We start from the raw sequence: 25413 nt of genomic DNA on the forward strand, positions 1-25413 counted from the left end.
GTCTGAAATGTTCAGAGTAATCATAAGAATACTGATTTTAGTTCAAATTCTGAAGTTAAGGCTTTGATCAAAAATGATGAGGTTGCTGTCACAAAAAAGTTCCCATTTCAGGCTTTAGTACAGCAAAAGTGTGAGATTTTATGTAACTTTTATATTTGCAATTACTGACTTAGTGTGAGGAACATCTGATTAATAGGAAAAAGTTGATTTCATCACAAATCCATTTTATAATAATATTCAGAGAGCTCCCATAGTGTCCATAACTTAAAATAATGACCAATAATTACAGGGATTTGATGCCTGAGATGGGAAAATATGTTTTTCTGGAAGTTAAATATGCCATTAATGTTGTGGGGTGTTCAGAAAAGTAATACATTTGGTAAAAAATCTAAAAATGTGTAAGTCCAAATCGTACAATCAGTTTTGTGGAATGACAGTTTCTAACAGGTGCTGTTTGTGAACAATGAAAATAAAGGCAGATCATTTTTCAAAGCAGCGTTTACATATAGCTACTGTAATTCAGGTGATTTGATTTCATACACCTTAACGTGCAAATGGCAGCTACAAATTGTAATGTTCACTATTAAAATGATATGCAAATATCAGTCTGACAGAGCAGGTCCATTTTAAAGTTTCACCAGGATGTCAGTAGATTAGTTCTAAACCACTCGATCAATTATGTCGTTTTGTAACAACACCTGCTCGTTTGGCTTTTCTTTTTTTTTCTTTTTTTTCTTTTTTTTTTGCTGGACTTCACGTTAACAAACGTAACACTGGTAGGTCAGCATGTTAGTACAAGGCTTTGTTGATAGGGTCTCTGCTAAACACCTACCGATGAGCAAGCGCAGTAGCAGATATATGGGCATACAAGAGGATGGAGAGTGAGGGCAGGAGCAGCCATGACTCAGCAGCTCCTCCAGCCTGAGTGACTGTAGACAGACTCGTCTCGACACACGTTACGCTCTTACTACACACAGCACGAGTTTATCACTACTACAGTCAAGAACAGGGGTGAAACAATATTTCTGCTTAATTTTATTTAGACTAATTTTTTTTAAATAATACCAATGAACCTATTTTTTACATTTATTTTTATACAGTAGTGCTTGATAGGCCTGTACAAAATGTCATGATAGCTGCTAATAAATAAATGCAATGTTTCAAATGTTTAACCTAAAATGTGTTTCATGTGCTACCAATAAATAAACTGGCTTTAAGTCAATATTAATGTAATCAACCTCGCATTCCAGTATGCAGTAACCTGGGAACGAACAGACAGACAGAGGAGAATCGCTCTCGTTCACTTTAATACACTTATTTACTGGAGTAAATGGGAAAAAATGTAAATAAAATTGTACAGAAAAACCATTCAATTTAAATGGAATAATTCATAAATATTATTGTACTTGTTCACAATTTTATGGTTAAAAAAATATGTTTTTTAGGATCAGGATCTATACCTGCTAAAAGTTCCCTCTGACTCCATTAAACAAGTTATCAAATTTTTTCCTACACTCCACGATACCTATTGGAGTAACACCCATTGATTTGCAAACAATTAGTGACTGTCAATGAAACCGTTTAAAGTTGGAATGAAATGGAAGTTTTTTTCCTTCCCTATTGTGACATATAACGGAGAGAAAAGGCTTCTCAAACAAGAGAAAAATGTAAGGTAGGAGGATGGTTGTGGTTTGCTATTGCTGTGATCTCATTTGAGTGACAGGTTGCCCCGCCCTCTCGCAGGTAAACACGTCATCAGAGAAGTCACTGCAGGAGGGAGGGAAAGGCAGTTATTTTACTATATATTTGCACAGATAAAATCAATTATAATATATACGCCAATATTACATAATTATTGTAATACTACAAACCCGATTCCAAAAAAGTTGGGACACTGTACAAATTGTGAATAAAAACAGAATGCAATGATGTGGAAGTTTCAAATTTCAATATTTTATTCAGAATACAACATAGATGACATATCAAATGTTTTTTAAACTGAGAAAATGTATCATTTTAAGGGATGATAAGAAAATAAGTTGATTTTAAATTTCATGGCATCAACACATCTCAAAAAAGTTGGGACAAGGCCATGTTTACCACTGTGTGGCATCCCCTCTTCTTTTATAACAGTCTGCAAATGTCTGGGGACTGAGGAGACAAGTTGCTCAAGTTTAGGAATAGGAATGTTGTCCCATTCTTGTCAAATACAGGCTTCTAGTTGCTCAACTGTCTTAGGTCTTCTTTGTCACATCTTCCTCTTTATGATGCGGCAAATGTTTTCTATGGGTGAAAGATCTGGACTGCAGGCTGGCCATTTCAGTACCCGGATCCTTCTTCTACGCAGCCATGATGTTGTAATTGATGCAGTATGTGGTCTGGCATTGTCATGTTGGAAAATGCAAGGTCTTCCCTGAAAGAGAGGACGTCTGGATGGGAGCATAAGTTGTTCTAGAACTTGGATATACCTTTCAGCATTGATGGTGCCATTCCAGATGTGTAAGCTGCCCATGCCACATGCACTCATGCAAACCCATAACCATCAGAGATGCAGGCTTCTGAACTGAGCGCTGATAACAACTTGGGTTGTCCTTGTCCTCTTTAGTCTGGATGACATGGCGTCCCAGTTTTCCAAAAAGAACTTCAAATTTTGATTTGTCTGACCACAGAACAGTTTTCCACTTTGCCACAGTCCATTTTAAATTAGCCTCGGCCCAGAGAAAACGCCTGCACTTCTGGATCATGTTTAGATACAGCTTATTTTTTGACCTTTTTGACGGCAACGGCGAATGGCACGGTGGATTGTGTTCACCAACAATGTTTTCTGGAAGTATCAGGCATGAAAATGGCTCAGGGGTGAAAAAGGTGAGAAGGATATTTCCCCCTGTAGGGGGGTCCGGGGGCATGCTCCCCCGTAAGAAAAATTTAAATATTCCATATTTTAAAGCATCAAATTGATGCATTTTGAAATGTTTTTTTGCCAACCTGGGGAGAGCTGGAGAAACTTAACTTCAGCCATGAGTCAAAAATTATTATGGCCTCCTTACTAAGTATTATGAAGTGGGATCCAGCGGGAATCTTTATTGGTCTCGATTTTCAGTCTCTTTTTAATGATAGGCTTTACGCATCTGTCAATCATCCCCACTTGCTATTTGGGGGAAGAACATAGCGCTATGGTTGGTCGAACTTTTCTTCTTTTGCTGTTGCTTGATTTGAGGACTGCGCATGCACAGAGGCGTCACCAGGTTTTTGCATAGTTTAGAGTGACAAATCGTACCAGCGTACTTTGAAGTCAAAATGCGTATCTGCTACGCAAATTGTGGACAGGTTGGCAGGTCTGCTTATTGATAGAACGGTGGACCACTTTACCTTCTGCCTTGTCAGTCCCCTCACCTCAAAATCTACCTCCTCAAAAACGGTAACGTTAGCTTATAATTTTCCACCGGAGCTTTAGCTAGCTGGCTAACGTTGAGTTCTCTCCTGCCGTGTTCAATGGCTCAATTCATCAAGCTGTAGCTAACGTTAGCTAAGTCTATGTCAAAAGAGCTCCTGGGTAACTTAACTTAGATATACCAGAAAATATTAAAATTATTGAAACCATCACTCACCAAATTCAGTCAGGTAAATCGCAGAGGCCAGGCGTGCTTTCAGCTTCTGATGGTGATGCAAGGCCCTTCGCGTTAACATTTCCATGCACTCGCGCTCCCTTCTGGCACGCGCACCTGTTCGCAGTTCACTGCAAACAGGTTCACTCGAATCTACACGATTCACGCAGGTCACCTATTTTGGTTTCAAAACAGCGAATTTCACCGAAAGGTGAGGGATTTTCATGTATGAAGTATTCCTGAGCCCATGTTGTGATTTCCATTACAGTAGCATTCCTGTATGTGATGCAGTGCCGTCTAAGGGCACGAAGATCATGGGCATCCAGTATGGTTTTCCGGCCTTGACCCTTACGCACAGAGATTGTTCCAGATTCTCTGAATCTTTGGATGATATTTATGCACTGTAGATGATGATAACTTCAACTCTTTGCTATTTTTCTCTGAGAAACTCCTTTCTGATATTGCTCCACTATTTTTCACCGCAGCATTGGGGGAATTGGTGATCCTCTGCCCATCTTGACTTCTGAGAGACACTGCCACTCTGAGAGGCTCTTTTTATACCCAATCATGTTGCCAATTGACCTAATAAGTTGCAAATTGGTCCTCCAGCGCTTCCTTATATGTACATTTAACTTTTCCAGCCTCTTATGGTTACCTGTCCCAACTTTTTAGGAATGTGTAGCTCTCATGAAATCCAGAATGTGCCAATATTTAGCATGACATTTCAAAATGTCTCACTTTCGACATCTGATATGTTATTCTATTGTGAATAAAATATAAGTTTATGAGATTTGTAAATTATTGGAATCAGATTTGTAATATAATAATTGTCCATTTTGATTTTATGGTGACTAACTTATGGAAGCTTGTTTCCGCCACTAAATAAAAAAAAAAGATTTAAAAAAAGATAATTGTGACTTTTTATCTCACAATTCTGACATCCTTTCTCAGAACTGTGTGATATAAACTCGCAATTGTAAGTTACAAAGTCCAATTCTGAGGATAAAGACTGACACTAAGGTAAAACCCTGCCCTCTATTCAATATTCCATTTCACTTGGAAACATGTCACAACACTCGAGAAAAGTCATTTGCAACTTCCGGTTCACAGGGACTCTACCTTGACCCATATTATGCAACAAATAATTAAAAGAAGTGAGACCAGATAGCAGTTCTTGCATTTTATTTTACAAAATACTAATACAACTGGTTGGTCCAATCAAATAAAGAAAATAAATAAATAAATAAATAAATAAAATGGAATGGATATAGGAAAAAGATGCGTTTCAAAAACACATTATACACATCTGAGGTTTGTAAATGTAAAAAGTCTACAATGTAAGAAGTTACTATATAATGAAAAAAAGCACTTCAGTGGGGTGAGGGCACAACTTTTAGTCAACAGTCTGTTCTTCCCCATGTTTCTCGGTGTGCCATTTTTTGAAGCAATTCCTTGAAGACACAAAGCACAAAGCTACACTGCATTTTGTACAGTACACAGGTGTCTTTACTTGGAGGCCTGAAGCTTTGCACAAGACACAGATTCTCCTCTTACTTGTGGCATCTGTCCCAAAATACTCTGGCCAGCATGGCTCTTCCTTTGAGCCGACCTCAGATGCGGACGGTGATGGGCTGGACAATGTGGCAATCTTTACCAGCTCAGACACAAGTGTCTCTCTGAAGTCCTTCTGGGTGAGAGCACTCTTATTCTGAGATTTGGACAGTTGCTGGTGGAGAATAAAACTGTTCACCACGGCGATATCGACAAAATCAAAGAAAAAGGTCTTGTACCATTGTACCAAGTCCAATAAAAGGCCCAGGCTTGTGTAGAAGTTGTCCATATACACCTGGTAGCCTTTGCCAAGAAGAGGCAGATCCAGGAGGCGAATCACGGAATCGTAACTCAGTCCTTTACCAGAGTTCAGCGAAGATTTACCTTCATAGACAAAGAAGTTCCATGTGTAGCCACAGACAGAATCAGCAAGAACGAAGAGTTTGTAACCCCACTTGGTAGGCTTGTCCTTCATGTACTGTTTGAAGCCGATTCTCGCTCTAGTCGCCACCATCCTCTCATCCACCGCCAGCTGTCTGTTTGGATGGAAGTATGTTTTGCACACCGCAACGATGTCAGTGTAAAGGGGCTTGATTTTGAAAAGTCTGTCATAGTCACGAGTCCCTTTTTTCAGTGCATTCGCTCGATCCTCCTTAAGATCACAAAGATGCAGATTCCAAGAGATGGCATGAAACCTGGACCTGGACATCACGGATTTTGGAAAAGGTAACTTGTAAATGTCTTTTCCTGACCAGTAGTCTACAATATTTTTTGCGCTGAGAAGCCCCATGTAAATAACAAGCGCAATATACGAATACAGTTCCTGTGCTTTCAAAGGCACCCAAGTGAATTTTTTCCCAGCTTCAGACCTCATTTTTGCATAACTATTTGTGTTCTTCACAATAGTGTCCACCACAGAGGTTGGGAAGAAAAGCTGAAATAGCTCCAAGGGGGAATATCTTTTGTCCATGACAAGCTGAGCTCCTGGGTTTCGCTTTGGAAGAAAATTAGGTAGCACTGGAGCCTCATCCTCCACGCTGATGTCATTCCAAGTGCCTGTGTCACTCTCCACTGACTTGCCACTTGCAGACCTTTTCCTCACCCGTGGAGAACGAGACGTTCCTCTTGGAGTTGACCACGGACTCAAGGAACGACTGGCAAAAGATGTGGGGGTTCTGGGGGTGCGAGGTGTGCTGGTAAGACGTTGTTTTTTGGGGCTTGGCTCACTTTCTGGTTCCGATTCTTCATCACTTGAGTCAAAACTGTAACAAACACAAATTGATCAATGGTCATGGGCAATGCACATATGATGCGTGGTGTTGCTAGACTGGGTGGCCTTGAATTTGATTGTGCAGGACAAAATTGGATTGGGTGGGTGGACAAAAAGTGGGCGGATTTGGGATAGGTTAGACGGTTAACTTGGAATAAGGGTTAGTTCACCCAAAAATGAAAATGATGTAATTTATTACTCACCATCATGTTGCTGCACACTCGTAAGACCTTCATTAATCTTCAGAACACAAATTGAGATATTTTTGATAAAATTTGATGGCTCAGTGAGGCCTGCATTGCCAGCAAAATCATTTATTTTTCAATTCCCAGAAAGCTACATTAATCATTGAATTTTCATTTTTGGGTGAACTTACCCATAGGCTGATTATTTAACAAAACCCAAGTGTGCACGTAGGCTACTTCATCCAATCATCATGACGTTTCTAAAGAGTCAGCTGGTGTTGGTGTTGATGTTGTCGATGAGAACGCACTTTTAGCCAATTTAGAGAGATAGCAGGTAGATGTATTGATTCATGAGTGACAGGTTTTTAGTATGATAAGGTAACAGATTTTGAACTTGTGTTTATTCCAGTGATCACAATGCCAAAGTTGCAATCACTGGAATTGCATCCATAGTAAAAAAATGACAACTCTCAAAACATGGATTACACCTGTGGTGGGAAATGACTCAAAGGTTCTTTGTAAATACAGTAACTTTGAGAGTATGGTTTCATGACTTTGAAGGGATAGTTCACCCAAAAATGAAAAATTTCCCATGATTTACTCACCCTCAAGCCAAGGTGTATACGAATAATTTCTTTCAGACAAACACAATCCGAGTGATATTAAAATATATCCTGGCTCTACCAAGCTTGGTAATGATAGGGAATGGGGCGTTGTATTTTAAAGCCCAAAAAAGTGCATCCATTCATCATAAAAGTAATCCACACAACTCCAGGGGGTTAATAAAAGCCTTCTGAAGCGAAGTGATGGGTTTTTGTAAGAAAAATATCCATATTTCAAAAATATCCATATCCAACTTCTAAACTATAATAACTAGCTTCTGGCAGATGGCCATACGTATCGATTAACAGTGAAAGTTTAACCCCTAACCTGACGCATGATGTACTGATGAACGCAGAAGTGCAGATAGATCAAAACAAAGGTCATGGATTAGTAGTCTAAAACGAGAATTTAAAAACTTTTCTGAGGATTTCAATATAAAAGAGGAGCTTGAGCCCAGCCCTATTTGTTTAAACCGCGAGAGACGTCTACTCACCTAAGCTCACGCTACTCTTACATATGTCGCATCAGAGGTTACTCTTTTGGCGTAAATTGATGCGTATAGCCATCTGCTGAAAGCTAGATATTATAGTTTATAAAGTTACAAAAATCCATGGCTTCACTTCAGAAGTCCTTTATTAACCCTGGATTACTTTTATGATTTTTTTTATATTATATTATATTATATATATATATATATATATATATATATATATATATATATATATATATATATATATATATATATATATATATATATATGTCTTTGTCTGAATGATGATAGTACACCTAGGATGGATTGAGGGTGAGTAAATCATGGGATAATTTTCATTTTTGGGTGAACTATCCCTTTAATTGAAATCGAATATAGGACTACAGCTCTTATCCATTATGTGCAAACCAGGACAGCTGCTGAAAAAGGTTTGAATCAACGATTAATCAGTTTTGACTGTGCAAATTTCTGCATTATGTTCTAAAATGTGTACTTGTTCTGTTTAAATCACAACATGAATGTAAGCACATTATTATTAATATTATTGTTGTGATTATTAATGTTGTGCAGTATTACTGTCATATTATTGTTATTGTGTGTGCATAAGTGTGTGAGATGAGTTTGTCACTGTCATTTCAACCCAAAATTTTGCACTAATTGCATTGCTTATTCCAATCACTTGTACTGGCCTTTTTTGTCGGCATTTGAATTGGCTTGTTTTTGCTGTTTACTTTGTAAAGAATGTGTGTTTACTAGTGAAGTTTGTTCATTTTTTTCGACTGTTGTTTGTAAACATTTTTCATTATTTAATAATTTCTACCTGTTTGGGTGGTGAAACACTTCAAGAGAGTCTCACACTACACCAAAGTAGTAAACTTTACTGACTACTCTTCAATTACTTGTTTGGGTAGAAACATTATTTTATATTTGCTGATTTTGTTTTGATGTAGGCAATTTGCCACGTTTTCCTGCTGTATTGTTCACCTGGTAGGGAAATGTAATACTTTTTATAATTTTATTTTGACATTATTTAGTTAAGGAGGTAATTGGTCCTTATCAACCTTGGTTGTCATGACTGGTCCTTATCAACCTTGGTTGTCATGACAGCAGACTTGTATCACAATATTTTGGCGGTGAATGTTTTGGGCTGGACATTGTCGACCCAATCTGGCAACATGCGTGCATATGTGAATGGTCTCTTGCATTTATGAATCGGACATGTGCACAGTGTCATTTACATGGAGGTAACGTTAACAGTTACATAAATGCAATTCGCATATATGCACGTGTGAGATGTGCAAAATCTCGCTAAAATTGAAAGCAGCACGAAAGAATGCACAATGCAATTCACAACATAATATGCACAAATGTGTGGCACAATTCAAACATGCACGTAGCAACATATAAACAAAATGCACTGAACAGACACACATGAAACACAAAGCTTTCATCAGTTAACAATGTATACGTACTCCTCAAAATCAGGGTCATCCACGTTGTTATCGGCCTCGTCGTCGCTGCTGCTGCAAAATTCGTTGTCCTTTACATGACCAGACTCTTCTAAATCAGGCTTCTCACCAAAACACAGCTTTCGAGTAGCCCTTTCTGTCTAGAAGACATTTTCCACAGATTAGTGTGGGGGGGAAATGAAACAATGTAAATAAATGCTGTTCAACGTGCTCAAACAATCCAACATATGAGGAATGTGCATTTGCAGAGCGAAACGTGACCAGCAGCAGTTTCAGACCGGAAGTTAGGTACTGACGAACGCGTACACGTACACCCACCTCCACCAAAACCCTAACCAGTAACCTCACTATAACTAGGAAAAGTCTAACCATAACCTCACATCTAGACTAGTATTGTCGGTTTCACAGTCTACACTACACCGTTTTCAACTATAAATGGAAAACGTTTTATGCGTTTTGGCCGTTCATTTACAGGGCAACGGCGTTTGGTGACCTGAAAACTAAAGTTTTGAAAACGGGTTTCAAAGGCTACAAGTTTTTGAAAACGGTCTCCGTGTGAACAACAAAAACGTCTCGTTTTAACCATATCGTTGTCGTTTAAACGTAGCCTAATGCTGCGTTCATACCGAACGCGTCGTCTGATGTGAATTTGACGCCCCAGACGCGTTCGGTGTGAACACAGCATTAGTTCATGATATGGCTCATATGTTTACACGACAACGGTTAAAGACCCCCTGTGGTGAAAATCAAGTTTTTAATGTTGATATGTCTATGTGGGTGATTCTTAGACTATGGGCACTTTTATGTCCTTTGATCATATTTTAAAAAATACATATATTTTTTGACAAATTCTTTTTTCTTTGTCAAACTATCAACAAAACCACCTTTAAAAAAATTTACTACCTTTCTATTATGATTTTTTCATACTTTCCAACCTCCTTATAGGTGTCAAAATCACTGTTTTCTCCTTGTCCCACACCCAGACTTTTAAACTTCAACAATGAAAATACAGTTTAAAAATATGATTTATCTGGTAACTATTAATGTACCTGAATTAAGCACTAGTAAAATAATTAAAATACATTATAGTATTTAATGTGAGACTACTATCAATATTACTTTTTACACAAAATATAGCTGTCACACAGTATTGGTGTCATTTCCACCACAATGCTGTAATGTCCCTTTAAAAAGTTTGTGTGAAAGATTGTTTAGGTGGTTTCTGTGGAAATGTTCAGTGACATCAGAGCACATGTTGGACATGGAGGAAATTTTTAATTTTCATCAACAACAAATGAAGAAAAATCAAGGTAAATATTGCTAGATCAGTAAATATATTTATTCTACGTCATTTCCAAACATGCTGTACCTTCAAGGGTGTTTTTAAAAAGCTAAAAATTTTAAGTTAAATAAGACTATTTTGCGTACATGAAATGCTAAGTAGTAATTCAAAGTGAATAAGTGAAGCTATCTTCCATTTTTTCACAAAAAACTACAGAAATGTAATTTCCACCACAGTCATTTCCACCACACTGCCCTCTGTGGTGGAAAAGACAGCATGTGGTGGAAATAACATTTATGGTTAAGAAGTACAATTGATATGGATAGTGGGAGTATAGTTGTGTAATACTTTTTATAACAATACACTTTATTGCCAAAAGTATTAGGACACCCCTCCAAATCATTGAATTCAGAAGTTCCAGTCACTTTCACTTTCACAGGTGTGGGTCACTTTTAGGAGCTCAGTGAACTCGAGCGTGGTACCGTGATTGTGCAATAAGCGCATTTGTGAAAATTCCTCACTAGTAAATATTCCACGGTCAACTGTTAGTTGTATCATAACAAAATGAAAGCAATTGGGAACAACAGCAACTCAGCCACGAAGTGGTACAGTAGGCCACGTAAAATAACAGAGCGGGTCAGCGCATGCTGAGGTACACAGTGCACAGAAGTCGCCAACTTTCTGCAGACTCAATAGCTACAGACCTCCAAACTTCATGTGTCCTTCAGATGAGCTCAGGAACAGTGTAGAGAGCTTCATGGAATGGGTTTCCATGGCCGAGCAGTTCCATCCAAGTCTTACATTACCAATGCAATGCAAAGAATCGGATGCAGTGGTGTAAAACACGCCGCTGCTGGACTCTAGAGCAGTGGAGACGTGTTCTCTGAAGTGAGGAGTCACAATTCCCTGTCTGGCAATCTGATGGACGAGTCTGGGTTTAGTGGTGGCCAGGAGAATGGTACTTGCCTGACTGCATTGTGCCAAGTGTAAAGTTTGGTGGAGGGGGATTATGGTGGGGGGTTGTTTTTCAGGGGTTGGGCTTGAACCCTTAGTTCCAGTGAAAGGAACTCTTAAAGCTTCAGCATAACAAGACAATTTGGACAATTTCATGCTCCCAACTTTGTGGGAAGTTTGGGTATGACCCCTTCCTGTTCCAACATGACTGCGCACCAGTGCACAAAGTAAGACCATAAAGACATTGATGAGTGAGTTTGGTGTGGAGGAACTTGGCTGGCCTGCAAAGAGTCCCGACCACAACGTGATAGAACACCTTTGGAATGAATTAAAGCGGAGACTGTGAGCCAGACCTTCTTGCCAACATCACTGCCTGACCTCACAAATGTGCTTCTAGAAGAATGGTCAAAAATTTGGGAACAACAGCATCCCAAAACTTTTGGCAATATAGTGTATGTTACAATACTTTTTATATTTATAATTATATTATGATTTTTTATTTCTAAATTATATTACTTTTATATTAATTGATTTCATTTTTTTCTATTTTTAAGATGCCACCTAAGACAACAAAAGAAAGGTCACAGGCCTATAGGGACAAAATAAAAGCTGACTCTATAGAATATGAAGGAGAGACTTAAAAGAGACAGATCTGTCAAACGCTCTCTCTCACACACATGCAAACATACTCACGCATTCAAGGTGCTCAATTTTCCACATTCCACACCTCCGTTTAAATGATACAGTTTCAGGTGTTCTTTACAATTACTCTTTACAGAAGATAAGTATTCATTCAAGAGACCAATAAGAACATTTCAGTATCAAACTCTCACAATTATATAGCCTCATAATTATCTCACAATGTTGAAATTTTGATGCATCATTTATTGCTTATATTTTTGCCTTGCCATCATTTGTGTGGGTTATTTACAGTATGCACTGTAACTTTCATCTGTGAGACAAATCTTGTTTTATACATCAAACTCAGCACTACGCTAAAACAGGTGTGGTTATGTTTAGTGATTCTGTGAATTGAGTTTAATGAGTGTGAAGACTTTAAGTTTTTTCTAATAAATATTTCTACTGTTTCTCTACATTCACATTAACTCATTGTCATTTCCACCACACCCTGTCATTTCCACCACCGCCCTGTCATTTCCATCACCACACACATTTTTAAAAACTATTAAAAAAGTTCTCATCACACATTAAAAATGTATCCACAATTTATGAGATCATGCTCTACTTAATATAAAAATTATAGTTATTTATTTTCTAATAAACTCTTACCCAAACCAATATTAAATTTCAGAGTGTGACAGGTGTACAGTTCAGCATTTGGTCCTTAGGGCAGTTGATTTTATCTCATTGGCAAATGTATAATTAATGTACATTGTGGAAAAACTGGTAAAACTAGTAACAAAAATGATCTTAGATAATTCTTGAGTGGCATAAGTTATTCTATTTTTAAATAATAGCTGTATATTGAGATGTGGTGGAAATGACATTTGTTCATTGCAGGTCGGAAAAAATGTAAAATATTAACAATTTCTCTTGTAATCTAAGTTTGTCCTCTTACAGACCTTAAAACTAGAGAAATTATTTAAACTTATGAGAATGTGTTACATGACTTTTGAACAAGTTTATTTTATTCAACTTCACAAGGCTAAAAGTGCCCCTAGTTGAAGAAACGCCCATGTAGTGTTTTTAATATTCTTTAAGACAATCCATGTGCAAATTCATAAGTCAGCACCATTGCTGAGTATTTTATGTTTGAAACTGCAGTAAACCAGTCTTAAACCCGCGGTTTGAAATCGTGGGTGTGACGTCGCAGACTACCTTGTAACAATGGCTGCTTCCGAAAACGTAGCTGTCTTGAGAATGACTTGTATGGCAGCATTTATGCATGAAGGCACCTCACAAAACTGATTTCGGACAGACTTCCTAACAGTTTAATGATCTACAGCAAACCAGTGCAGCTTTTGTGAGAACTAAACAAATAATTAATTACTACAGTAGTAATTTCATGATAGAAATTATATCAAAATTGAAAAATCGTACATTTATTCACAAAATGAGCATGCAGCAAACGCAACTTTCGGACGCCATCTTTATTTTTCCAGCTCAACTGTCACGGAATGGAAAGCACAGGATTGTGGGATATCAAAGGTAGCTAAGGATACATATATGCTTCCTTCAAATCGATCAGATGAAGGTATCTCATGAGAGAGGAAGTGAAGCTAACATTGGAATCGGACATACCATGATGCATTCCTACCTTGAAATGTGTCCTCAGAAGGCAGCATTTTCCAGTTTTCGGACACGGCCTAAACTAATATTAATTCTGAAATTAACAAGTTAGAATTGAGAGAGAAAAAAGTCAGAATGACCTTTTTTATGTATATTCAGTGCCGGAAACAAGCTTCCATATTAAAGTTGTCATGAAATCAAAATTGACCCCATTTACTTTGTTAGCGCATATTACTTTTCTTGTGGTGAACAATTAATTAGTGCAAGTTAATACACAGAAAAAAAAAATGGTCATGGTAATCTTTAATCAAAATCTTAAAAGTTACTTCTGGTCTAGAATGGCGTTCCTTCTCTGATGATGTTAGTTTGACGGCTTGGGTTGAAAACGCTTAAACCACTCCCTTCCAACCGTTAGTCTGCTATGAGCGAGAGATGGAGAGGAAGAGCGCTAAAGTAAAACCCTGCCCTCTATTCAATATTCCATTTCACTCAGAAACATGTCACAACACCTGAGAAAAGTCATTTGCAACTTCCGGTTCACTGGGACTTTACCTTGACCCATATCATGCAACAAATAATTAAAAGGAGTGAGACCAGATAGCAGTTTGTGCCTTTTATTTTACAAAAATACTTATTCAACTAGTTGGTACGATCAAATAAAGATGCAAAAAAGGAAAAATAAAAAGGAATGGATATAGGAAAAAGATGCATTTCAAAAACACATTATACACTGCGTTCCAAATTATTATGCAAGTGAAATATCAGTAAGATTTTCTAAAAAAATTTGTTTATTTATCCATGTCTCTGTATATAACTGGTATCATTCTCAGACAAAACTATTTGCCAGGTCTATGTAAACCCTACTTAGAGATTGTTCCACATTATTAAGCAAGTCACAGTTCTGATGCAATATGGGGAGGAAGAAAGATCTTTCTGAAGATGAAAAGCATGAAATGGTGCAATGTTGTGCAAAAGGCATGAAAACAACTAATATTGTGTGAAACCAAATGGAGATTATCAAATTATAAGATTTGTAAGTGATTTAAAGCACAGCAGAACTCAGTCAGATAAAGGCTTATTAAGGAAAGTTCCTGTCAAAAAAATTAATTGCATTAGCTATAAAGCCATAAAGCTATATATATATAAAAAAAAAGCCAGTGTTGAGCAGCTAACTGGTATTTGAAGCTGCTGGTGTCTCTGGAGTCTCAAGAAGCCCTTCATGCTGGCTGGCAGTTGTTTGTAAAGATTTATTTCAGCCACTCCAAACCAAACTTTACAAAGAGAAACATTTACAGTGGGTTTAGAAATACATGAAGACTCATTTTTAAATAGTTTTATTCACTGACTAATGCCGTACTACAATGGATGGTCAAAATGGATGGATTTCTGGATGGTTGGTGAATGACCACCACGTTCCAACAAGACTGCGACGTCAGCAAGGAGCTGGCGGGTGATGATTTGGGCTGGAATATTGGGAAGTGAGATGGAGGGTATTAAAATGAATTTTGCAAGATATGTGGAGTTCATAAGTGGCCATTTTCAGCTATGGTATAAAAAGGAGGATAGTGCATAGTACAATGCACTATTGTACAATGCACTATGCATTATCCCATGCTGCAAAAAAACACCACAGCAATAAAACTGTTTGAAAATGTATTTCTACACCCACTGTAAATGTTTCTCTTTGTGAGGTTTGGTTAGTGATGGCTGAAATCCATCTATACACACAACTGCCAGCCAATACAATTAATACAATTTTTTTGACAGGAACTTTGATTAATAAGCCTTTATCTGACTGAGTTCTGCTGTGCTCTAAATCACTTATAAATCTTATGATAACTTGATAATCTCCATTCAGTTTCACAAAAAAAAAAAAAATAGAATAGAACTAAAATCTGAATGTTTATTGTACTGAACTCTTACTGATATGTCACTTGCATAATAATTTGGAAAGCAGTGTACACATCTGAAGTTTATAAATGTAAAAAGTCTACAATGTAAGAAGTAACTATATAATGAAAAAAAGCACTACAGTGGGGTGAGGGCACAACTTTTAGTCAACAGTCTGTTCTTCCCCATGTTTCTCGGTGTGCCATTTTTTGAAGCAGTTCCTTGAAGACACAAAGCACAAAGCTACACTGCATTTTGTACAGTACACAGGTGTCTTTATTTTGAGACCTGAAACTTTGCACAAGACACAAACTCTCCTCCCACTTGAGGCATCTGTCCCAAAATACTCTGGCCAGCATGGCTCTTCCTTTGAGCCGACCTCAGATGCGGACGGTGATGGGCTGGACAATGTGGCAATCTTTACCAGCTCAGACACAAGTGTCTCTCTGAAGTCCTTCTGGGTGAGAGCACTCTTATTTTGAGATTTGGACAGTTGCTGGTGGAGAATAAAACTGTTCACCACAGCGATATCGACAAAATGAAAGAAAAAGGTCTTGTACCATTTTTTGGTTTTGTGTAGGACATTGTAGTACCCAATTAGAGCATCCGAAAGGTCCACACCACCCATATATTTATTGTAGTCCTTCGCTGCCGCCGGAATTGGGATGTGGCAAATATTCCACTCATTCTTGGAATTCCTGATACGCCTGGAGATGGTAGCACCATCATATGCCTTGTGTATCGTTGAACACATTGAAACCGCTTTCGTGTCCATCCACCTCAAAAAGAGGAGCTTACCTTCCCGAAGCCACCGTATGGTTCCCTTTTGAGCTCTGAGGCTGAGGTCATTGGACATTGTTCTAGGAAAGCCCTGTGTGTTGGAACGTATCGTGCCACACGCAAGTGTCTTTTTATCCAGCAAGTCCAATAAAAGGCCCGGGCTTGTGTAGAAGTTGTCCATATACACCTGGTAGCCTTTGCCAAGAAGAGGCAGATCCAGGAGGCGAATCACGGAATCGTAACTCAGTCCTTTACCAGAGTTCAGCGAAGATTTACCTTCATAGACAAAGAAGTTCCATGTGTAGCCACAGACAGAATCAGCAAGAACGAAGAGTTTGTAACCCCACTTGGTAGGCTTGTCCTTCATGTACTGTTTGAAGCCAATTCTCGCTCTAGTCGCCACCATCCTCTCATCCACCGCCAGCTGTCTGTTTGGATGGAAGTATGTTTTGCACGCCGCAACGATGTCAGTGTAAAGGGGCTTGATTTTGAAAAGTCTGTCATAGTCACGAGTCCCTTTTTTCAGTGCATTCGCTCGATCCTCCTTAAGATCGCAAAGATGCAGATTCCAAGAGATGGCATGAAATCTGGACCTGGACATCACGGATTTTGGAAAAGGTAACTTGTAAATGTCTTTTCCTGACCAGTAGTCTACAATATTTTTTGCGCTGAGAAGCCCCATGTAAATAACAAGCGCAATATACGAATACAGTTCCTGTGCTTTCAAAGGCACCCAAGTGAATTTTTTCCCAGCTTCAGACCTCATTTTTGCATAACTATTTGTGTTCTTCACAATGGTGTCCACCACAGAGTTTGGGAAGAAAAGCTGAAATAGCTCCAAGGGGGAATATCTTTTGTCCATGACAAGCTGAGCTCCTGGGTTTCGCTTTGGAAGAAAATTAGGTAGCACTGGAGCCTCATCCTCCACGCTGATGTCATTCCAAGTGCCTGTGTCACTCTCCACTGACTTGCCACTTGCAGACCTTTTCCTCACCCGTGGAGAACGAGACGTTCCTCTTGGAGTTGACCACGGACTCAAGGAACGACTGGCAAAAGATGTGGGGGTTCTGGGGGTGCGAGGTGTGCTGGTAAGACGTTGTTTTTTGGGGCTTGGCTCACTTTCTGGTTCCGATTCTTCATCACTTGAGTCAAAACTGTAACAAACACAAATTGATCAATGGTCATGGGTAATGCAGATCAGATGCGTGGTGTTGCCAGATTGGGTGGCCTTGAATTTGATTGTGCAGGACAAAATTGGATTGGGTGGGTGGACAAAATGTGGGTGGTTTTGGGATTTTAAAAAATTGGAATTTAAAGGGTTAGTTCACCCAAAAATGAAAATTATGTAATTTATTACTCACCATCATGTCACTCCACACCCGCAAGACCTTAATTCATCTTCATTCAGAACATAAAATTATATTTTTGATAAAATCTGATGGATCAGTGAGGTCTGCATCGCCAGCAAAATAATTTCTTTTTCAATGCCCAGAAAGCTACTAAAGACGTATTTAAAACAGTTCATGTGACAACAGTGGTTCAACCTTAATGTTATGAAGTGACGAGAATACTTTGTGCGCCAAAAGAACGACTTTATTCAACAATATCTAGTGATGGACGATTTCAAAACACTGCTTCATGAAGCTTTGAAGCTTAACGAATCTTGTTTCGAACTGGTGGTTCGGAGCCTGTATTAAACTGCCAAAGTCACGTGAACTATTGAAATTTTGAAACACTTATGATGTAGCAAAGCCTCGTTTACTGAAATCACATAATTTTGGTGCTCCGAACCTCTGATTCGAAACACAGATTCATGAAGCAGTGTTTTGAAATCGCCCCATCACTAGATATTGTTGGATAAAGTTGCGATTTAGTTTTTTTTTTTTTTAAAAGAAAATGATCTTGCTGGCAATGCAGGCCTCACTGAAACATCCAGTTTTAATAAAAAATATCTTAATTTATGTTCCGAAGATGAACGAAGGTCCTACAGGTGTGGAACGTCATGAGGGTGAGTAATTAATCATAGAATTTTCATTTTTGGGTGAATTATCCTTTTAATAGGCTAATTATTTAACAAAACAAGTGTGCATGTAGGCTACTTCATCCAATCATCATGACGTTTCTAAAGAGTCAGCTGGTGTTGGTGTTGATGTTGTCGATGAGAACGCACTTTTAGCCAATTAAGAGAGATAGCAGGTAGATGTATTGATTCATGAGTGACAGGTTTTTAGTATGATAAGGTAACAGATTTTGAACTTGTAGCTGTTTATTCCAGTGATCACAATGCCAAAGTTGCAATCACTGGAATTGCATCCATAGTAAAAAGTGGGAAAGTGACAACTCTCAAAACATGGATTACACCTGTGGTGGGAAATGACTCAAAGGTTCTTTGTAAATACAGTAACTTTGAGAGAACGGTTTCATGACTTTGAAAGGATAGTTCACCAAAAAAAATGAACATTTTCCCATGATTTACTCACCCTCAAGCCAAGGTGTATACGAATAATTTCTTTCAGACAAACACAATCCGAGTGATATTAAAATATATCCTGGCTCTACCAAGCTTGGTAATGGTAGGGAATGGGGCGTTGTATTTTGAAGCCCAAAAAAGTGCATCCATTCATCATAAAAGTAATCCACATAACTCCAGGGGGTTAATAAAAGCCTTCTGAAGCGAAGTGATGGGTTTTTGTAAGAAAAATATCCATATCCAACTTTATAAACTATAATAACTAGCTTCTGGCAGATGGCCGTACGCATTGATTAACAGCGAAAGTTTAACCCCTGACCTGACACATGATGTATTAATTAACGCAGAAGAGCATTTAGAGCAAGACAAAACAAAGGTCATGGATTAGTAGTCTAAAACGAGAATTTAAAAACTTTTCGGAGGATTTCAATATAAAAGAGGAGCTTGAGTCCAGCCCTATTTGTTTAAACCGCGAGAGACGTCTACTCTCACCTAAGCTCACGCTACTCTTACATATGTCGCATCAGAGGTTACTCTTTTGGCGTAAATTGATGCGTATAGCCATCTGCCGAAAGCTAGTTATTATAGTTTATAAAGTTCTTACAAAAACCCATCGCTTCACTTCAGAAGGCCTTTATTATCGCCCTGGAGCCGTATGGATTACTTTTATGATGGATGAATGCACTTTTTTGGGCTTCAAAATCTTGAACCCCATTCACTACCATTATAAAGCTTGGAAGAGCCAGGATATATATATATATATATATATATATATATATATATATATATATATATATATATATATATATATATATATATATATATATATATATATATATATATTTATTTGTTTTATTAATTTATTCAATTATTCATTTATTTTAATATAAGTATTTATTTATTTTAAAATAAATGTATTTATTTATTCATTTATTTATTTATTTTAATATAAAGAAGTATGTTAATCTTTTGACTGTTGTTTGCAAATATTTGACATAAATTTAATAATTTCTACCTGTTTTGGGTAGTGAAACACTTCAAGAGTCTCACACTCTACCAAAGTAGTCATCAAATGCAAGATAAAAACAAAACTTTACTGACTACTATTCAATTACTTGTTTGGGTAGAAACATTCTTTTATCATATTTGCTCATTTAAGTCAAGTCACCTTTATTTATATAGCGCATTTTACAATGCAGTTTGTCAAAGCAGCTTTATGGTGATAACTGGTGAATACTTTGGTCCAGCTTAAGTAAATTCAGTATTGATTCATTCGCTTGTAAAAATCAATAATTAGTTCATTTATCTATATAGCAGCACTGGAGAAAACAGTGATGTCATCGTCCAATTTTGTTTTAATGTAGACAATTTGCCACGTTTTCCTGTTGTATTGTTCACCTGGCAGGGAAAATGATTAATTTTTATTATTTTATTTTGACATAATTTAGTTAAAGGGCTAGTTCACCAAAAATTCTGTAATTTATTACTTAACCTCATGTCGTTTCACACCCGTAAGTCCTTCGTTAATCTTTGGAACACAAATTAAGATATTTTAGCTGAAATCCGATGGCTCAGTGAGGCCTTCATAGGGAGCAATGTCACTTCCTCTGTCAAGATCCATAAAGGTACTAAAAACATATTTAAATCAGTTCATGTGAGTACAGTGGTTCAATATTAATATTATAAAGTGACGAGAATACTTTTGGTGTGGCAAAAAAACAAAATAACGACTTATTTAGTGATGGCCGATTTCAAAACAATGCTTCAGGAAGCTTCGGAGCACAAATGAATCAGTGTGTCGAATCATGACTCAGATCGCGGGTCAAACCGCCAAACTGCTGAAATCACGTGACTTTGGCGCTCCGAACTGCAGATTCGATACACTGATTCATCTGTAGTCTGATGCTTCCTGAAGCAGTGTTTTGAAATCGGCCATCACTAAATAAGTCGTTATTTTGTTTTTTTGCCACACCAAAAATATTCTAGTCACTTTATAATTATAATAATATTGAGCCACTGTACTCACATGAACAGATTTAAATATGTTTTTAGTACCTTTATGGATCTTGACAGAGGAAGTGACATTGCTCCCTATGGAGCCATCGGATTTCAACTAAAATATCTTAATTTGTATTCCGAAGATTAACGAAGGTCTTACGGGTGTAAAACGACATGAGGGTAAGTAATAAATTACAGAATTTTCATTTTTGGGGAACTAACCCTTTAAGGAGGTAATTGGTCCTTATCAACATTGGTTGTCATTATTGAACAGAATTATATATCACAATATTTTGGCGGTGAATGTTTTGGGTTGGAAATTGTCGACCCAATCTGGCAACATGCGTGCATATGTGAATGGTCTCTTGCATTTATGAATCGGACATGTGCACAGTGTAATTTACATGCAGGTAACGTTAACAGTTACATAAATGCAATTCGCATGCACGTGTAAGATGTGCAAAATCTTGCTAAAATTCAGAGAAGCACGAAAGAACGCACAATACAATTCACAACATAATATGCACAAATGTGTGGCACAATTCAAACATGCACGTAGCAACATATAAACAAAATGCACTGAACAGACACACATGAAACACAAAGCTTTCATCAGTTAACAATGTATACGTACTCCTCAAAATCAGGGTCATCCACGTTGTTATCGGCCTCGTCGTCGCTGCTGCTGCAAAATTCGTTGTCCTTTACATGACCAGACTCTTCTAAATCAGGCTTCTCACCAAAACACAGCTTTCGAGTAGCCCTTTTCTCTCTAGAAGACATTTTCCACAGATTAGTGTGGGGAAAAAATGAAAGAATGTAAATAAATGCTGTTCAACGTGCTCAAACAATCCAACATATGAGGAATGTGCATTTGCAGAGCGAAACGTGACCAGCAGCGGTAGTCCAGCAGCAGCTTCAGACCGGAAGTTAGGTACTGACGAACGCGTACACCCACCTCCACCACAACCACAACCCTAACCAGTAACCTCACTATAACTATGAAAAGCGACTCCCTGAGGAATGGCAAACTCCACAGCTCTCCTCTAACCATAACTGTTTCAGGAGCCGTTTACACACCGTTTTCAACTAAAACGGAAAACTTTTTATGGGTTTTGGCCGTGCAGGACAATTTTGGTGACCTGAAAACGAAACTTTTGAAAACGGGTTTTTGTAAACGGTCTCCGTTTTAACCATATCATAGGTGTGTCAACGTACCCTTGATATTTAGGTAACTGTTAGCTTATACTGGTTAAAACGGAGACGTTTTTCCTTTGAGTTTTTTTTTTTGCGAATGACGACACCATAAACGGTCCCCCTTCATACGAATCCGTGAAAATGACTAAAGCTGTACTCTGCTGGCAGGCCATTATGGCAAAGAAACACTACTTTACATGTAATGCGCATGTGCATGACGTCATCGTTTTCACAGATTCGCGTTTTTGTTGCTCACACGGAGACCGTTTTCAAAAACTTGCACTTTGAGGGTGCTTTCACACTTGGTTCGATTGCCTGGACCGAACCCGAGTTCGACTGATCCCCCTGCCCCCACTGGACTGTGTTCACATTATATTATTTGAGTCTGTGTCATCAAACCAGCAGCTGTTTAAGGAAGGCGCCGGAGAAGGCGGCAGAATGCATAACGTTGCCCTCCTCACTTTTATATTTTTGTTTTTCAACCATTGGTTTTGTGAGTTTGTGAGAAAGTGAGTGAAACACACACAAAAACACATTATTATCAAATAATACGCCATTAATAGCGGTTCACTTCTGCAATTTGGTACGTTTGCATTCATATCAGAAGCGAACCGTACCTGAGTTCACTTGAACCGCACCCCAGACCACCCTTTAGTGTTACAGCTCGCGGGTGCGCACCCGAGTTCAGAAGAAAGTGTCTGCGTCTCAATGTGCATACTATCCATCCTAAATAGTATGTGACATTAGTCATTTTTCAATACTATTTAGGGTGGATGGGATGCAGTGAGTGTTCACATCATCCAAACGTACCAAACTCTGATGTAAGTTGAACCTGGGTGCGCACCAAAAGTGCTATTGTGAAAGCACCCTGAAACCCATTTTCAAAAGTTTGCGTTATCAGGCCGTGTAAACGCCGTTGTTGTGTAAGTGAACGGCTAAAACACATAAAGTTGTTGTGTAAATGGCCCCTAAAATATCAGAAAGCTGGGCAACAACTGACCAATTAGAATCGAGTATTCCAGATCGCATAAATAGATCTAGATAGATATTGTAAATTATTTTAAAAAATGAAACTTTCATTTATACTAGATTTCCTACATTTAAAGTAAAACATTTCAAAAGGTTTTTTTATTTATTTTTTTTTATTTGTTGATTAGAGCGTACAGCTAATGAAAGTCCAAAATCCAGTATCTCAAAATATTACAATATTTACATTTGAGTTTCATTAAATGACCATCCCTACAGTATAAATTCCGGGTATCTCTTGTTATTTGAAACCACACTAATGGAGAAGACTGCTGACTTGGCAATGGTCCAGGAGACAATCACTGACACCCTCCACAAAGAGAGTAAGTCACAGATGGTCATTACTGAACGGGGTGGCTGTTTACAGAGTGATGTATCAAAGCATATTAAATGCAAAGTTGACTAGAAGGAAGAAATTGGGTAGGCAAAGGTGCACAAGCAACAGGGATGACCACAAGCTTGAGAATACTGTCAAGTAAAGCCGATTCAAACACTTGGGAGAGCTTCACAATGAGTCAAATGAAGCCGGAGTCAGCGCATCAAGAGTCACCACACTCAGACATCTTCAGGAAAAGGACTACCAAGCCACTTCTGAAACAGAAACAACGTCAGAAGCATCTTACCTGGGCTAAGGAGAAAAAGAACTGGACAGTGAACAGTGGTTGAAGGCCTCTTTTCAAGTAAAAGTAAATTTTGCATTTCATGTTGAAATCATGGTCCCAGAGTCTGAAGGAAGACTGGAGAGGCACAGAATCCAAGCTGCTTGAAGTCTAGTGTGAAGTTTCTGAAGTTAGTAATGATTTGTGGGGCCGTGACGTCTGCTGGTGTTGGTCCATTGTGTTTTATCAAGTGCAAAGTCAATGCAGCCATCTTCCAGGAGATTTTTGGAGCACTTTATGCTTCCATCTGCTGACAAGCTTCATGGAGATGCTGATTTCCTTTTCCAGCAGGACTTTAGCACCTGCCCACAGTGCAAAAACCACTTCCAAGTGGTTTGCTGACCATGATATTACTGTGCTTTATTGGCCAGCCAACATGCCTGACCCCTGAATCTATGGGATATTTTCAAGAGAAAGATGAGAAACAGTCGATCCAACAATATATAGATGATCTGAAGGCTCAATAGTGCCTCAGCAGTGCCACAGGCTGATCACTTCCATGCCACACTTCACTGATGCTGTAATTTGTGCTAGGAGCAAGTCATTTGGTGTAATATGTGCTGCCAACCAAGTATTGAGTGTACAAATGAACATACTTTAAAGAACTTGAACTTTTCTGTTTTGAAAATCCATTTTTTGATTGATCTTACGAAATATTCTAATATTTTGAGATACTGGATTTTGGACTTTCATGAGCTGTACGCTCTGATCATCAAAATAAAAAAAAATAAAAAAATCTTTTGAAATGTTTTACTTTACATGTAGGGAATCTAGAATATATGAAAGTTTCATTTTTAAAAATAATTTACAATAAAAAAATGAACTTTTTCACGATATTCTAATCATATGACCAGCACCTGTATAAGTTGTGTTTCTCATTTCATGTGTCACAATAATGATCAATCTACAGTTTAGTGCTGTAACACATCCTTAAGTTTGCTTTGTCAGAGTTTTTCATTATGAAAGTAAATCGAGTTTAAATATCACACTTGTTACTTTCGTCCCGCTCCAGACAACTAGCGTCCCAGTGCTAATGTGGTGGCTGCAGCAATTATTAAAACATGTTTATGTCATATTATATTAGCAGAATATGCCAAAAGTGAGGGTCAGAAAGACAGACAGAGGTCTGATTCAGCCAGATGTTCATGAGAGGGCGTATCTGCATATATCTGTTGATGATTTCTGTATGTCACCATTTATTCACTCAATCTCTTTATATTTACCATTTAATTTTTAGCCATACCTTAGCACTTCCACATCCACCTTGAATTTGCAGTGTTTCCATTCAGATGTTTTTATGCATATTTTGAATTTATGCATAAAAAGCAGCTGGATTTTACATTATGTTGAGAATTTATATTATGCTAATTTAATTTAATTTTCATTTTGTTCATACTGTTGAAAAAATGTTTTATAAAATAAAATGACATTGCCCAAAAAAAATATTCTAAACAATTCAAGTTTGTACTGTCAGGTTACTTTTGAAATATTTGATGAAACAGAAATTCTAAATTTAAGAAGAAAATGTAATTTATTTTTTTTTTTTGCAAAGATAAAGATGTAAATATGTCTATCCTGTAGCTCAGTGGTTAGAGCATGGCACTAGCAATGCCAAGGTCATGAGTTCGATCCCAGGGATGGCACATACTTAGATACAAATGTATATGTAATGCAATGTATATTTAATGCAATGCAATGTAAGTCGCTTTGGATAAAAATGTCTGCCAAATGCAT

The 25413-nt window shown here is 37.8% G+C and overlaps 1 protein-coding gene across 1 annotated transcript; it reads right to left on the bottom strand.

The window, feature by feature from the left end:
• Nucleotides 1-3600: 3600 nt before the first annotated feature.
• On the bottom strand, nucleotides 3601-21588 carry LOC137006293 (uncharacterized). The gene is made up of 6 exons (XM_067366925.1): nucleotides 21432-21588; nucleotides 15874-17483; nucleotides 11257-11531; nucleotides 9177-9313; nucleotides 5160-6418; nucleotides 3601-3758 (listed from the first exon to the last, which is right to left on the bottom strand). Exons 1-6 carry the CDS (start codon nucleotides 21578-21580, stop codon nucleotides 3601-3603), a joined length of 3588 nt encoding a protein of 1195 aa, XP_067223026.1. The 5' UTR covers nucleotides 21581-21588.
• Nucleotides 21589-25413: the final 3825 nt, after the last annotated feature.

The sequence above is a fragment of the Chanodichthys erythropterus genome, chromosome 18 (assembly GCF_024489055.1).
Source record: "Chanodichthys erythropterus isolate Z2021 chromosome 18, ASM2448905v1, whole genome shotgun sequence".
NCBI classification, from domain to species: domain Eukaryota; kingdom Metazoa; phylum Chordata; class Actinopteri; order Cypriniformes; family Xenocyprididae; genus Chanodichthys; species Chanodichthys erythropterus.

What these genes read in the sequence shown, in the direction of transcription:
- LOC137006293 (XM_067366925.1), bottom strand. Translation starts at nt 21,580, where the DNA reads ATGTCTTCTAGAGAGAAAAGGGCTACTCGAAAGCTGTGTTTTGGTGAG. An exon ending in CTTTGCATTGCATTGGTAAT is followed by an intron (nt 9,314 to 11,256) that starts GTAAGACTTGGA and finishes AATGTCTTCTAG; the next exon opens with ACAGAAAGGGCTACTCGAAA. An exon ending in TTTTGGGACAGATGCCACAA is followed by an intron (nt 3,759 to 5,159) that starts GTAAGAGGAGAA and finishes TGAATCGTGTAG; the next exon opens with ATTCGAGTGAACCTGTTTGC.